General features: G+C 38.1%; 2 protein-coding genes across 2 annotated transcripts in view; both read left to right on the forward strand.

The window, feature by feature from the left end:
• The window catches only part of LOC311093928 (uncharacterized protein), a 773,523-nt gene that overhangs the window by 512,505 nt on the left and 245,924 nt on the right, over positions 1-15,094 (forward strand). The window lies entirely within an intron of this gene.
• Positions 5,042-8,485, forward strand: LOC311093996 (uncharacterized protein). The gene is made up of 4 exons (XM_084131730.1): positions 5,042-5,118; positions 5,224-5,574; positions 5,859-5,930; positions 7,686-8,485. The coding sequence occupies exons 1-4, from the start codon at positions 5,058-5,060 to the stop codon at positions 7,856-7,858; spliced, it is 657 nt and encodes a 218-aa protein (XP_083987856.1). The 5' UTR covers positions 5,042-5,057; the 3' UTR covers positions 7,859-8,485.

Consider the following 15,094-nt stretch of genomic DNA (forward strand, 5'->3'; position numbering starts at 1 on the left):
TCAACTCCAGTCCTCGGGACCCGTTGCTCTGCACATTTTGTATGTCTCTCTTAAGGCGGGCGTACACGGTGCGATTTTTGCTGTTTTTACGAGCTTGCAGATGATTTTTTTCACTCGGGAGAAATGGAGTGGAATCGGTGATGCTCGCATGGTCGCGGCTCGCAGCGTGTGAGAGGAATTACGAGCCGAGCCGAGCACGTTATGAGCACCTCCCCGACCTCCCGATCATTTTTAAACATGTTTAAAAAATTCGGGGAGTCGGCCCGATTTTCACCAGCTGTCCCCTATTGCTAATCATACACAACCACGTGGGGCTATACCTCAGTGGCAGCAACCATACAGCGTGCGCATACACTGTCACACACACACACAACACACCTCTCTCTCTCTCTCTCTCTCTCTCTCTCTCTCTCTCTAGTTTTTATGTTGAAAGGAATGGCTACTGTTCTCTGCTTTACAACAAATCATTTGCACACACATTTCTGTCATTTTTTCTATCTGAAGCTTTGCCTACATGCAACATTGACGGTCTCTGTGTTTAGCGCGAAAGCTCGTGATTGCTGCCGGCTCGGGATAAAATTCGTGCAGGACAGTCGTGCCGTGTACCAGCTGCTTTGACGCGATTATCAATTAAACTGACTCGCAACGTGTGCAATATCTCACGACCTCCCGAGTGTCCGATCCTGGTCCGAACTTGCACCGTGTACTCAGTTCAGTTCATGGAGTCTCTCCTAATGAGCTGATGATCTGGTTCAAGGGAGACAAACAAAATGTGCAGAGCAGCGGGTCCCGAGGACTGGAGTTGAGAACCACTGCTTTAGAAGTTATGAATCACCTGTGACCCTTACCAAAGTTACTTAAATATATATGACATAGAGTGTCAAAGATGATAGCTGTGTCTGACGTAGGGAATAGTGATCAAGGGAATAGCGAGAGATTTTGGACATATCCATTGTCTTTAAATGACCTTATTTGCGTAAATAACAGAATACCATGTTTAGATGTTGCTAAAGTTATCTGTAGGCCTATTGGTAACCTATCAGAACCTGAAGAAGAAATTACCAACTGATTATGCATATGACTATAAGAATAAGTGTTTCTGTCTTTTAAATTAGTTTGAGGCTGAATCATCATATGGCCTTTGGAAGTGAGGAGGACTCTGTCAACCGAATGAACTTCAACTTTAACTCCTGGTCTCTATGGGGTCAATTTGAGAAATTCTGAAACTGAGAAACATAAATCGTGTGAGCCAACTGAAAACACCATGACACGTGACAGATATATTGAAAGTGCAAACATATATAACAGATATAACATATATCGCTAAACAAATAATGAACAATCTAATTAACATTTAGAATAAATTTTCTGGCGTAAATGTTTGCAGGGATATGTAACAATCAATTTATCATAGTAATTCAAATAACAAAAACAAAAATTGTATAACAATATAAACAATAGTTCTGCTGTTGTTAACCCTCTGGGGTCTGAGGGGTTTTTGGGGTCCTTGAGATGTTCTGACATGCCCTGACATTTGTGCTTTTTTCAGTTGCTTATAAACATATTAATGGCAAAGGTGTAAATTCACTCTATTTAGCACAAACAGGGCTACCATAATATGTGAACAACTTGCATGTACATGTTTGTATTTTTGAGAGAATAATGTTTATGCATGGTTTTTTATAAAACTAAAAACTAAAGTTTCTGAAATAAGGCCACAAAACACATAGTAAATATGTGTCAATAAGACTTTTGACTAATGGATGTCGTTGCCATGTGTTTTTTCTTCAAAAGTATGTGAACTTATCCTGCCTAATCATTCACATAACACAATACATTGATTTAAATTTTACAAAACACTTTCTGTCTGGAAAGTCAATATGCGGAGTGGGCGTCAACGATCATGCATATTTAGTGGTTTGCACCTGGAGACAATGGGGCCGCATACCTAATGAGGCATTCATTCAGGTGTGTCACAAGAAAGAATGCAAGAGCAACAGTTGGAAGCATCTAGTATTGGCCTATAATATGAAAAGGAAAACATGTCTAGTAATTGTGCAGTTAATTCTCATACTGTATTTTCAGTTTTGGAATATTTATCCTCTCCCCAAATTTGTCACTAATAAAACAAAATAAAATATTATTTTAAAGAAAAGGCTTATATTTACCTTTTATTAGTTTGTTTACATCTACCTTGTATTTTTTTTTTTATTAAAAAGGTTACAATTACAACAACAATTCAAGTGTAATATTTATTTGTAAAAACTAAAGTATACATTTATCATACATATTTCAAAGTTAAGGATTCATTACTTGAATATAGCCTAGGCTACATTGGAATAAACACTATAACATATTATTTGATTACTTTATTTTTGACAAAACATACTATATTTAACATATGAGCAAAAATTGTCAACCAAAAGCTTATTTGAGGTGGCAGATATTTTACAGTGAAAATGTATAATCTATTCAAAACTAATCAATGAAATGTTGTCTTTCATATGTCTGTAACATAGTAACTTTCGTTTTTATAATAGGAAATATAAATGTTAATTTGCAGTTTAATACGTTGCTTATACAAATGCATTTTATTTCAACATATTTCACTCGATTTTTACTCAGTAGCCTATAGCAATACAGTTTGCTAAAAGCGAAACATTCACAGACAGAAACGATTCAAATTTAAACCATCTTTTGCCAGTTGTGGTAAACAGCGGCATCTCTGCCGTTCATTCATTCATTCATGCACAGAAACGCGACGCACTTGAGAATGAAAAAAAAAAACTTACTACATTATTCCAGAGCCTCGGATCTGTTGCTCCTCGTACATCTAAGGTAAATTTACCATTATAGTATTATTCCTCACAGCGCTGCGAGACTGTGTAAACAAGTACAATGATCTGATGTGTTTTCTCAAGCTGATATGGGGACGTTCACAGTTTGCAGGATTGCCTCAGACATTTGCGTTTGAATAGCGCGCGCGCTCTGGGGCGGGGTCACATTACATGTGAATGAGATCTAATTAGCTCGACTGGAATCGCTCTCTTTTAATACAGATTTCACATGCTGAGAATATTTGTTTTTTATATATATTACTTCATTTAAAAGGAGAGAATTCAAGCTTCATGCCTGTGTGTCTGTATGCCTGTTTGACTGAGTATTCGCTGAGTTATGGTTCATTTTCGGACGCGTTTCAGAATGGACTACACTGACAGAGAAGAGGCAGAACTCGCATCATGTTTATTTTTCTTTATTTGGCGAAAAGCACAACACTTTGTTTTTATTGTGAGTGTACACAAAAATAATACACACTTAACAGGATAGATTGATGTATAACACAAGCATATAAGATAAAAATTTATATATATATATATATATTTTTTTTTGTACTCATACGGAAAAAAACGAGCCTATCGCGCCGGCGCGATAGCCGACCTCAGGGGGTTAATGATGTCAACATTGCACACATGCACAACCGGACTTAAAGGTCCGGTATTATGCCCCTTTTCACAAGATGTAAAATAAGTCTTTGATGTCTCCAGAGTGTGTATGTGAAGTTTCAGCTCAAAATACACAACAGATAATTTTACAGCATGTTTAAATTGTCATTTTTTGGGGCTCAGAAAAACGTGCTGTTTTAGTGTGTGCCCTTTAAATGCAAATAAGCTGCTGCTGGACGACCCAGGGGGCGGAGCTTCATGAGCTCGCGCTCAGTCTCTCAGGACAATTTCATCTCACGGAATGATGATAATATCAGAAACTCTCAGTAACTGTGTTCATTTCGAGTCGGACAATAATGCCTACAGAGTCAGAGTGCTGTATAGAGATTAAACAGGTATAGTTTAGTAGTTTAATTACGGTTATCATAACGTATTTGTCATCTGTCATTTGTCATCTTGTATGTATCCATTATTTATTAATAGCCTACAAGTCTGCTGTCTGAATGATGATCAAGCATGTACTGATGAGTTTAATAAAGTTTATTGTACATCACACAAAAGATGAAGCGTCAGTTTTACTTCAGAAAATCACCATAAGAGCTGAGTAAACACAGTAAGTTATAAGAAGTGCGCAAGTACATAAACGAATTTCGGTAGAGTTGAGGGAGCATTCCTGTGGGCGGAGGTTAGTCAAAAAACTGTTCTAGTGACGTCATTAAAGAAGGAGGTAGAGGGATGTAGTCCAAACGGGCCGTTCACTGTAGGCGACTTCTGTTTAATAAAATATCTCGCTTGGCATTGAACTTTGAGCTTTATAATTTTACAGATATTATTTATGCTCTAACAACAACATTACACACTAACTAAAGTTTGAAACATGGGATCACGAAGAACGGGACCTTTAAGTCATAATACGCAGATAATTGGTCCTTTTGGTTCGTACGGGAACATAGTGCTTATAAAAGCGATAAAAGCATTAAACGTGCAATGTATGTAATTAATTAATGGCCTGATTTCTGTTTCCATTAACCATGGTATATTACCTCGAACACACAAACTACGGCCCTGCGTGTAAAATGTTCACAGTTAGAAATGACGAAGAATTTCGTCATTATTTCGGACCTCTTTATTACCTCCCAAAAATCAAAAATAGAAAATAAACTCTTGTCGACACACTGCCTTGTACAATCACAACATAAACGGTCCAATCACAATCAGCGCAGCATAAGTCTCTCTCTCTCCCTGTCCCAGATCTGCGGGTGCTAATATCCAGTCCCTCCACCAATCACTAGAATCAGAGATAGGTGTTTGTTATCATGCACTTGACCTCCTTATCACCGCTCACTTATTACATTCACCCACTGCAGAGGCAGACTCCGCTTACCACGCCACCCTCGCCACAATATGCAAAAATGTACATATTTTGCATTAAATATATTATGTCATTGCAGGTTAAAGACTGATAAAGCTGTGATACAGCACTTAAAGTTACATGGAAGTTGTTATTCAAAGCTTTATGGTCTGGAAAGGAAGTGAAACACTTTGTGGTTTTACTGACTCTGCATTGTGCTCAAACCTGTAGATTGATCGGCACCATTACGAAAGAGAGACACAATGGAGAAAATCATTTTCTTGTGTGTTTGTTTGAGCAGGATTATGCAGATCACTTCCAGAGGTAACCTTTATTCTGCTTTAAGCTTTCACATCATTTAAACCTCAAATATAACAGATGATTTAATCTAAATAATGTGAAAGGCTCAGTTGATGTTTTTTCCCTCAGATGTTTCTGAAGATGAAGCGACTCTGTTAAGAGTCGAGCTGAACGAAGACATCAGTCTGAACTGCAACATGACCGACAGATATGAAATCGCCTGGTATAACCAGAATCCTGATTCAGGACGACTAACATTACTGATGATTGCAGAGATCAGTGATGCTGCAGGAAGAAAACTCCTAGTTCCGTTCAATCTCAACAGAAGTCGTCAGAAAGTTGATGCAGATATGGAGATCACTACAGTCACGCTAGTTATCACTGGAGTAACAGAGTCAGATTCAGGACTTTATTTCTGTGGAACAAAATCTGTGACTTCAGAGATGCACTTCGAGAAACCCATCAGACTGGAGATGAAAGGTTAGTGTTGGCGACTTTTCAATTTCACTCAAATCTTCCTAATGCTGAGATGTTCTTTAAATTATTTTACCATTGCTCAGTTTATTTCAATCATCACTATAGTGTTAATGCTGCTAGTCTGATCAAACCTTTAGCACTAACCATTAAAGTTGAGTGTGAAAATCTGTCTAGATAAGGAGAGGTGTGCTGTTATAATAACATTGGAACTATAATAATATTGAAATTCATTTTGATGACCTTCTCTTTGTTTTTGATAAAGTGATCATACATTAATATATTTTCAGACAAGCTGACAGACAGAGAGGACAAAGATAATTCTGCCACAGAACCGCCAAAGTGTGAAGTTGAGATCACAGGTAAGAGCGGCTGTTAATGTTATTCTTGTGTGTTCAAGACATCAAGGCTAGATTATTGTAATGCTCTAATGGGTGGTTGCCCTGCACGCTTAATAAACAAACTACAGCTGGTCCAAAACACAGCAGCTCGAGTTCTTACCAGAACCAGGAAGTATGACCACATTAGCCCGGTTCTGTCAACACTGCATTGGCTCCCTATTAAACATCGCATCAATTTTAAAATATTGCTGATTACTTACAAAGCACTAAATGGTTTAGCTCTGCAGTACTTGAGCGAGCTTTTAACGTATTATAGTCCTTCACATCTATTGCGATCTCAAAATTCTGGCCAGTTAATAATACCTAGAATATCAAAATCGACTGCTGGCGGTAGATCCTTCTCCTATTTAGCACCAAAACTTTGGAACAGTCTTCCTAACATTGTCCGGGAAGGAGGCCGTATCCAGATTTGATGAAGGACCTGCGCCTGGACGCGATGACAACGCAATCCTGAAGTGTCACCTTTATCTCTCTACAGATAAAACGTTATAAAAATGATTCCAGTTCGTAAACGACAAAAAAAATCTGTGTTATGCATGCAGGCCTGACAAGTAATTTGTCGGTAACGTGCAACTCGCTGCGCACATATATATTCAAATTCGCATACCTATAGACTAAACACGTAATATGCATGTGCACGCCGCCAGTGTTTCCACAGATTCACGATTTTGAAGTTCAAACGGAGATGATAACGTTTTCAACATTTTTCAAAACTTGCACACTGGAACCTGTTTCAAAGTTTCTGTTCTCGAGCCAACAAACACTGTTGTCGTGCAAATGAGCAGCCAGAACGGACTAAAAGTTTTCTGTTTTCAGTTAGTTGTGTAAGTTGCCCCTAAGTTAAAGGAATAGTTCACCCCAAAATGAAAATCAGCCCAGTATTTACTCACCCTGAAGTCCTAGGTGTATATGACATTCTTCTTTCAGACGAATACAATCAGAGTTATATAAAAATTTTTACATTTTTTTAATATTTTTTTTAAATATTATAAAAATGTATAAAAAAACAACATTTTTTAACATAACTCTGATTGTATTCGTCTGAAAGAAGAATGTCATATACACCTAGGACTTCAGGGTGAGTAAATACTGGGCTGATTTTCATTTTGGGCTGAACTATCCAAACTAAAACTAATAACTAATGATCTTTGCAACGGAAGTGAACCAATCAAAACTAACTTTAGCTGGACATTAACTTTATTCTAGAGCTGCTGTAAAGTCAAATCAGTCTCTGTTACTGTAATTTCCTGTTATCTCTGTAAAGCTGCTTTGAAACAATCTATATTGTTAAAAGCGCTGTATAAATGAAGGTGACTTGTCTCATTTTCTCACAACTCTGCTGATTTGTCAAGCATCTTTACACATTTTAAAGTTTGGTCAGATTTTCCATTGCTCTGTGTTATTTCCTGGAAGAAAACCAGTTATTCCAGTCTGACGGGAGTTTCAAGTGAGGGAGAAAAATTTCCCTTGCAGATTTTCAAGTTGGTGACTTGAATCCACCGCACTGATCAACAGAAAGTTGCTCGGTCTGAAAGTGACTTCTGTGTGAGCCACTTCATACATCACTATGCTATTGACAAGAAACACTGGACCTTTTTTGCCCACAGAATATCGCTGAAATATTGCTAATGTGATTGTTCCTTAGTGTCTGGACTTTCTGTTTTATCATTCTGTGAAATGCTGTTGTTTGATTATGGTTTTCTTCTGTCTCTGTAGACGAGGTGACGGTGACGGAGCGTGTGTTGATGTTCGGTGGTGTTGGACTCGCTGTGTTTGTGTTTTTTCTGACTACAGTCATCGCAGGAGGAATCATTTACCATCGTGGACACCAGAAAGGATGGAAAGCAGCGAAACGTGCATCTATGATGAGCCACAAATCAGCTAAATGATCCACAAATGTGCTTAATTTTACAGTTTGAGCTTTGCACTGCCAGTAAAATAAGCATAGTTGTAGGTTACCACAAATTAAAATAGACAACTGTGACTCACATGCTTTTCCTGTTGGCCTGATTTCACTTCAGAGAAACCGAGATGTTTGGGCAAATGTTGTTTTTTCAGCACCAGTGAAACCTAAACAGTCTTTAATGGCTGTGGTGATTATTCAGGTTTGGGTGGTTCAGTAAATGTTCAGTTAATGATCAAATCCCTGCTTTTGCCACTGCTTTACTGATTCATTAAACAAGAGTTAGAGCAACTGCAGTTTTTACATGTAGAGAACGAGCCAATGTCTCTGTAACAAACAGCTTCTGTTTGCAGCTAATACAAGCAAACATATGCTTTAATATCATTAGACCAGCAAGACTTGTGATAAAAATGAACATTGTGTCTGATCATATCTTTAGACTTAATATTTAATACTTTTAATATTTTTATTTTTCTAGAGGAGCATTAATATGTACATATAAGCTGTTTTCAAGAGAAAAATTCAATCTCTTTTATATGTCACATGTCAACCGATGTCTTCAATATTAAATGTGTTGTTGGGCATTCTGATCAAATAAACAGCAGAAAAACTGAAATTATGTTTTCATGTACATGATCATTACCATAGATTATTAACAAACCTCTGTAAACATGTTTAAATTCAGTGACGTCAGATCTGTTCTCACACTTTCAGAGAAATAATGGTTTCACATCAGTGTCTGGTAATGCAAAATAATTTATTCCTGACTCACTGCATAATGATGAAGCAAGAACATCACAAAATATGGGGCGATAAACCGACTATCGCTGACACTCACGTGAAATAAGGAGGATTCAATAGCGAATGCAGAAAATAACAGTTTATCAGAAAAATCCACAGGAAAGATAGCAAGGGTCAGATGTCGTGAGTGCAGATGGCAAAGTCCTTCTTGGTGGCGCACAGCCTGCAATGGGCAAAACAGGTAATCTAAAACTAATTCAACAGGAATAATCCAGAAACAGGACTGACACTGCACAAACCCACCAAACAATCTGACAACAAAAAGCACAGGCATTAAATAGCAGAGCTGATCAGCTCTTCATCGGCAACACACACTCACAGAGAGACAGGGTGAACCAGTGAACCTGCGAACCGTGACAGACACTAAAAGGACGTAACATTATATATACATATAGTCAGTGGCGTGCACAGACCTCCTCAGGGGCAGGGGCGGAAGGACCAAAAAGGGCACTTTTTTAAAAAAACATTTATTTTTAAAATAAATCACCTGTATTTAAAGCAGTATCCGTCTGTCTGTTGTGTTTCATATATTTTAATGACCTACTCACAATTATTTGGAATATCTCACTCGATGGAGAGCAGCAGTAGGTCAGAGAGCCTCTCTCGGAAATGATGATAATATAACTAATTATTATTTACTTTACCAAACAAAACAGAGAATCAAGTTGGTAATTATGAGGAATAATTCATGTTTAGTTATGTTGATGTTATAAATTGTAGGCCTATGTATTCAATAAAGTGTTAGCTATCATGAAATCAGTAACACTTTACAATAAGGTTTCATTAGTTAAATTTATTAACATGAACTAATAATGAACTACACTTCTACACAATTTATTAATCTAAATTAATATTAATTTCAGCCTTTCCTAAAACATTATTAAAATCAAAAGTTGTATTTGTTAACATTAGTTAATGCACTGACTGTGACATAACATGAACAAACAATTAAAAGTTGTATAATTATTAACTAAGACTAACAAATAGGCCTACAGTAGCCTAACAAATGTTTAGTTTAGTTTAGTTTCAGACACAGTTGAGCTAACAAACAACAGCACAGTCTGAAACAGGTGTAGGCTGAAGCTCTTGCTTATAATGCCTACCTTTTTAAAACATCTCATATTTTAATAAAAAATAAAAATAATTATTGTCTTACATCATTATAATGTTGACAAACAAATATAAACAGAATACAAAAACATTAGTATTTCCTATGCAATACCATTGCACAATCCAAATACAACAAAAGCAGCTTGTTCATTTATCATTCTGTAGATGGTTTCATATAGTTCTCTTCCTTCATCCTCCAACTACCCGGATGTCTGTCACAGTAACTTGAAATTGAATTTGGTGATCTGAATCTGAATTGTGAGAACGGAATGTGAGGATATATAGAGAGTTGAATTTTCAGTGAGGATCAAATTGTATTGGACTCAAAACAGTTCCAAACAAATAAATTCAATTTCAAATTATACAATTCAAATTCAGTTTTTCAATGCAATTATTCAAATTAAACAATACAATTTCAAATTATGTGATTCAAATTCAGTTTTTCAATGCAATTATTCAAGTTTAGCAATTCAAATTCAAATATAATTGATTCAAATTCAGTTTCTGGTGGCACATATTTCAGCCCATAGTAAAGCCTCTATTTCTCATCAAAGCTGCCAGTTTTTATAATCCGTGACAAGTTTGTTTGCACATTTTGGACCACTCCTCTTTTGCATAGATATCAAGGTCCTTGATGTTGGAAGGCTTCCATGCCATCTCTCTGGTCTTCAGTTCTCTCCACAAATTCTCAACTGGATTCAGGTCTGGACAGATAGGACAACAATATGCAAGTGCTATGACCCTTCCAGTTTAATCTAACGCAGTACAATTTATTATTATTATTTATATATTTTTTTATAAAGATGATAGATAAAGAATAGAAGATAAAGTGTTAGTATTACTAAAGTGCTGTTGAAAAAGATGCGTCTTCAGCCGTTTCTTGAATGTGGTTATGGACTCAGCCGCTCAGGAGTGCGTTTCCCGAAAGCATCGTTAGCCAACTATGGTCGCAAGTTCCGTCGTTATCAGCATAGTTCAACGATTTGGTGTTTCCCAAAACCATCGTTCCAACGAACGTTCGCAAACAGCATCGCAAGCTTGTGTGGTTGGAACGACAGCTCTCGAGCTGTGGTTAGAAGCATAGTTTCTAGTTTACATGAGATGTAGACTGAATAAATCCTTATCTTTAGCAAAATAAGCAAGATGACATTCAGTACAAGCCGGGTTATTAATTTAGAATACATACAAATGTAATTTACGTCTTTTAGTTTGTCAAGAGATTTAAAGCACCGTTGTTGAAGACTGCGCATGTGCGAACGTGCACTATGTAAGAACGAGCCAAATATTGAGTCTGGTAATAAAGCAAAATAACTGAGAAAAATTAGAGATGGTCTTCAGATGCCATGTCTGTAACTTATATGACAAAATCTAGCGTTAATTCGATCTCAAACAGATTAATTAAAATAAGTTATTAGTCCACCACGTGCGAGACGTCATAAACCAACGTGGTTGAACGATACTTTGCGACAGACGGTTTCGGGAAACAGTCGTGACTAGCTGGTTGATTTCTCCAATGATGCATCGTACTATGGTAGTTAAGCAGCGAGCTATATAGTTGTACGGGAAACGCACCCCAGGTTGAGATAGATCATTCCTCCAGCAGGGAACAGTCATGGTGAAGGTCAGAGAAAGAGATTTTGTGCCTCTTTGAGATGATGCACCACAAGACGACGTTCACTTGCAGAGCGCAAGTTTCTGGATGGCACATAAGTCTGAAGTAATGACTTTAGGTAAAGGGGAGCAGAGCCAGTGGTTGTTCTGTAGGCAAACGTCAGTGACTTGAATTTGATGCGAGCGGCAACTGGCAACTAGTGCAATTTAGTTAGGAGAGGAGTGGCTGACAAATTCCGAACTGCTAAGACGCAATCAGTTGTCCTTAAGCAGTTTATGCCCTGGAGGGCTCATGAACCTCCCACTCGGACTGCTTCACACACATAAAAAGGGCTCTAGAAGGAGTGACGAGCCGAGACATCCCCCACCTCGCATGGTCTGGGGAGCTTGTGATCGTCCAATAGGGGTTATGCGGAGCGCTCAGCGTTCGAACCGGAAAACAGATCTAAGCATTTCCACTTTTCACTTCCGTACACATCTACAGCGGTAGGTGATCTCTGAGGTAACTGTTAATTTTCGCTTATTATAATAAAATTCTTATTTCTGATCAAACTTCAGTGTATTTGTTTTAATTAAAATGTCACAAATGTTGAAATATCAGAAAAGGGAACATCCGAACAGCAGTTTTTGTTGTGTGCTGATCTGCACACTATCTGCTGATAGTTAACGTTACTCCTGCCGTTTACTCGCACTTCATTGAATTTATTCACTTTGACATTCAGAGCACTGGGCAGAAATCACATCGCGTCAACACCCGCTGCGGGCCTCCCCTGATTCCCCTGGTCCCTGGAGAGCCCACCTCGGCGCTGGCAAGTACGGGGACCCGGCCCCCCTGAGGGGACCGCCGAACGGCGGGGGAGAGGGACCGAGCACACCCGGCCACAACGAGACCTCGGACGGGAACGGGAAGGGGCGCCGCGGGTCAATAATACATAATTGAAGGTTTGACCAGCATAAACACACAGGACATCATAGTAATTATACTGTTGGTACTATAAGCCCATCGCTAAAATGTAGTCTTCATTTGATTGTTTTAATCTTCTGTGAGCAAAAATAAAAGGCTTAACTACTGATAGCATACAAGTCTAAACTAATATAGTTACCTACAGCTATATCAGGTGCCATTAGCAAAAGCTACATATACTACATAGCCTACCATGGTGATGCCTACCAAAATTATGAATAAATGAGGAGGCATAAAACTTAAATCCCTTGTCTAGCAGAGTACTCAGGGCTCTGGACGTCCGTTTGACAATACCGTGTCCTTCGGAAATTGAAATTAGGGGCAGCTCCTGTAAACACTGGCTATAGAAGGTCGCCATTACTACGCTGTGTTTACCTCAGTAGCTGATGGCCGGAAGTAGTTAAGCCCATTTTGAGGAACCCAGAAGAATGTTGCGCATAACCCCTATTCCCGCCAGCAGACTTGTTGACCTGAGGCAGCCAACTAAACCGCAGCCCCAGGTCTTGTGAAGGTGTTTCTGTGACCCAGACCTGGTTATGTCCCCAAAGTTTTGTCCAAGTCATTCTGCTCTCAAGTGTTCATGCTCCCCTTTTTAGTCCCCCTCCTTTTTCCTCTGCCGAGGAGGAGAAGCTTCATTTGCTTTGCCCCGTTCGGGCTTTAAAGGCATATGTGGACCGCTCCGGTCGCTTCAGTCCTAGATCAGTTTGGTCTGGCTCAGAAAAAAAGCTTGGTGTGTGTGGTATATCGTTCCCATTGCGTCATCGCTACGCAGCGTCGAGTGAACCTTTGAAAGAAAACTTCTGTGGTTACTTGCGTAACCCATGTTCTCTGAATTGGGAACATTTTGTTGGTATAAATTATTTTATTTAGATTGACTAAATGATATTTTTTAATTTGAATAAATTATTATTTAATATTATTATTTTTTCTTGATCTGAAAAATGCTAAAGGCCCTGATATGTCATTATGCACCACTTATATTTAGTTACACAAAGGACAACTTAAAGTTAAAAACTAGTCCAGACAGCATCATAGTGTCGTCCCAGATCTGGATTCCACACGTACCGGATGTGGGCCGGATCTGAGCCGACACTATGGGACAGAAGCTCTTCTTAACCCACTCTACCATACAACTAACAACTAAAAAAAGTTTTTTTGTGTGTTTGTTTGATAAACTGATCATATTTACAGGTCTTTTTGCAACAGAAGAGCCAAAAGACGTTGTTGACATCACAGGTAACATGTTGATCATTATCTTGGATGTTCATTTTTCACAGTGACTGGAGATCCAGCACTAAATCTAAGTTATGAGTTAATACTGTCTGTTTGTATGAATATGAGTAACTCTTGTGTCTCTGTAGACGAGGTGACGGTGACAGAACGTGTGTTGATGTTCGGTGGTGTTGGACTGGCTGTGTTTGTGTTTTTTCTGACTACAATCGTCGCAGGAGGAATCACTTACCATCGCGGTTGGCAGAAAGGCTTGAAAGCATCGAAACATGGAGTTCTGATGGACCAAAGATCAGCTAAATGACATCTATTTCTGCTTGATTTTACAATCTAACTCAATATAGGCCTGTCCCTGAGCTTCGCATTGCCAGTTTAACTGTCACATATTAAAATTGCAAATTGTGCCTCAGATGTCTTTTCCTGTTGGCCTGATTTCACTTCCACTTCAGAGAAATGACAAAAGATGATGTGGTAAACCTACCCAGTTTTATAAACAGCAAACCAGTCATTAATGGTTTGGTGATTATTCAGGTTTGTGTGTTTATTTGTGCTTGACAATAATATTCAGTTTAATATCAAATCACTTCTTTAATGCGATGTTTATTAGTTCAGCATATGTCAACAATATTCAAAGATTAGATTTCAAGTGGTATGATTTACATAACTGCAGTTTTTACATGTAAAGACTGAGCTCAAAAAGAACAGCAAACATACATAAAATTAGAATATCATCAAAAAGTTGATTTATTTCAAGAATTCAACTTAACAGGTGAAACTAATATATTATATAGATTCATTACATGCAAAGTGAGATATTTCAAGCCTTTATTTGTTATAATTTTGATGATTATGGCTTACAGCTTATGAAACCCACAAAATCAAAATAATTACACAGTGATACCATGGTCATTGAACCAGGTTTTGGTTATATTGGCAGTGTGGGCAGGTGCAAATCCTGCAGGAAAATGAAAGAAGCATGAAGTGCTCTGGAAATGTCCTGGTAGACGGCTGCGCTGACTCTGGATTTAACCCTTTCACGCATAGTGGTCACTACAGTGGACAGCTATTAAAAAAGCATTTTCTTGAATTTGCACGGGTTTTTATGGCAAAGTTTGCACATCAATCTCTTCATTGGACCCTGGTGCATCATCCTATAAATTGCAACCAAGTGGCAAGCCTTTGTATTTCGATTTTTTCCCCCTCCAAACCAAGATGGCCAAGGGTCAGTCAGACATGCCAAGTTGCTCCAGAATATCCACCCATTCCTTCTATCCTAGGAAACTCTTGTAGGTAAAAAAAATATTGCAGCATAAAGCAATATCTAATGAGTCATATCACAGTAAAAATTTCCAAGTTTTGATTTTAGATTGAGAGAAAACTCTGATTAATCACATGTCCACTGTAGTGGGCGTCATGCATGCAATGGCTATATTTCAGCTACAATTCATAATTATAATGTGAATATTGTTTTTGAAATTTAAAACTTAAAAACTTAATATGCATTGA

The sequence above is a fragment of the Abramis brama genome (genome assembly GCF_963993115.1).
Source record: "Abramis brama genome assembly, chromosome: 12".
Classification (NCBI taxonomy): domain Eukaryota; kingdom Metazoa; phylum Chordata; class Actinopteri; order Cypriniformes; family Leuciscidae; genus Abramis; species Abramis brama.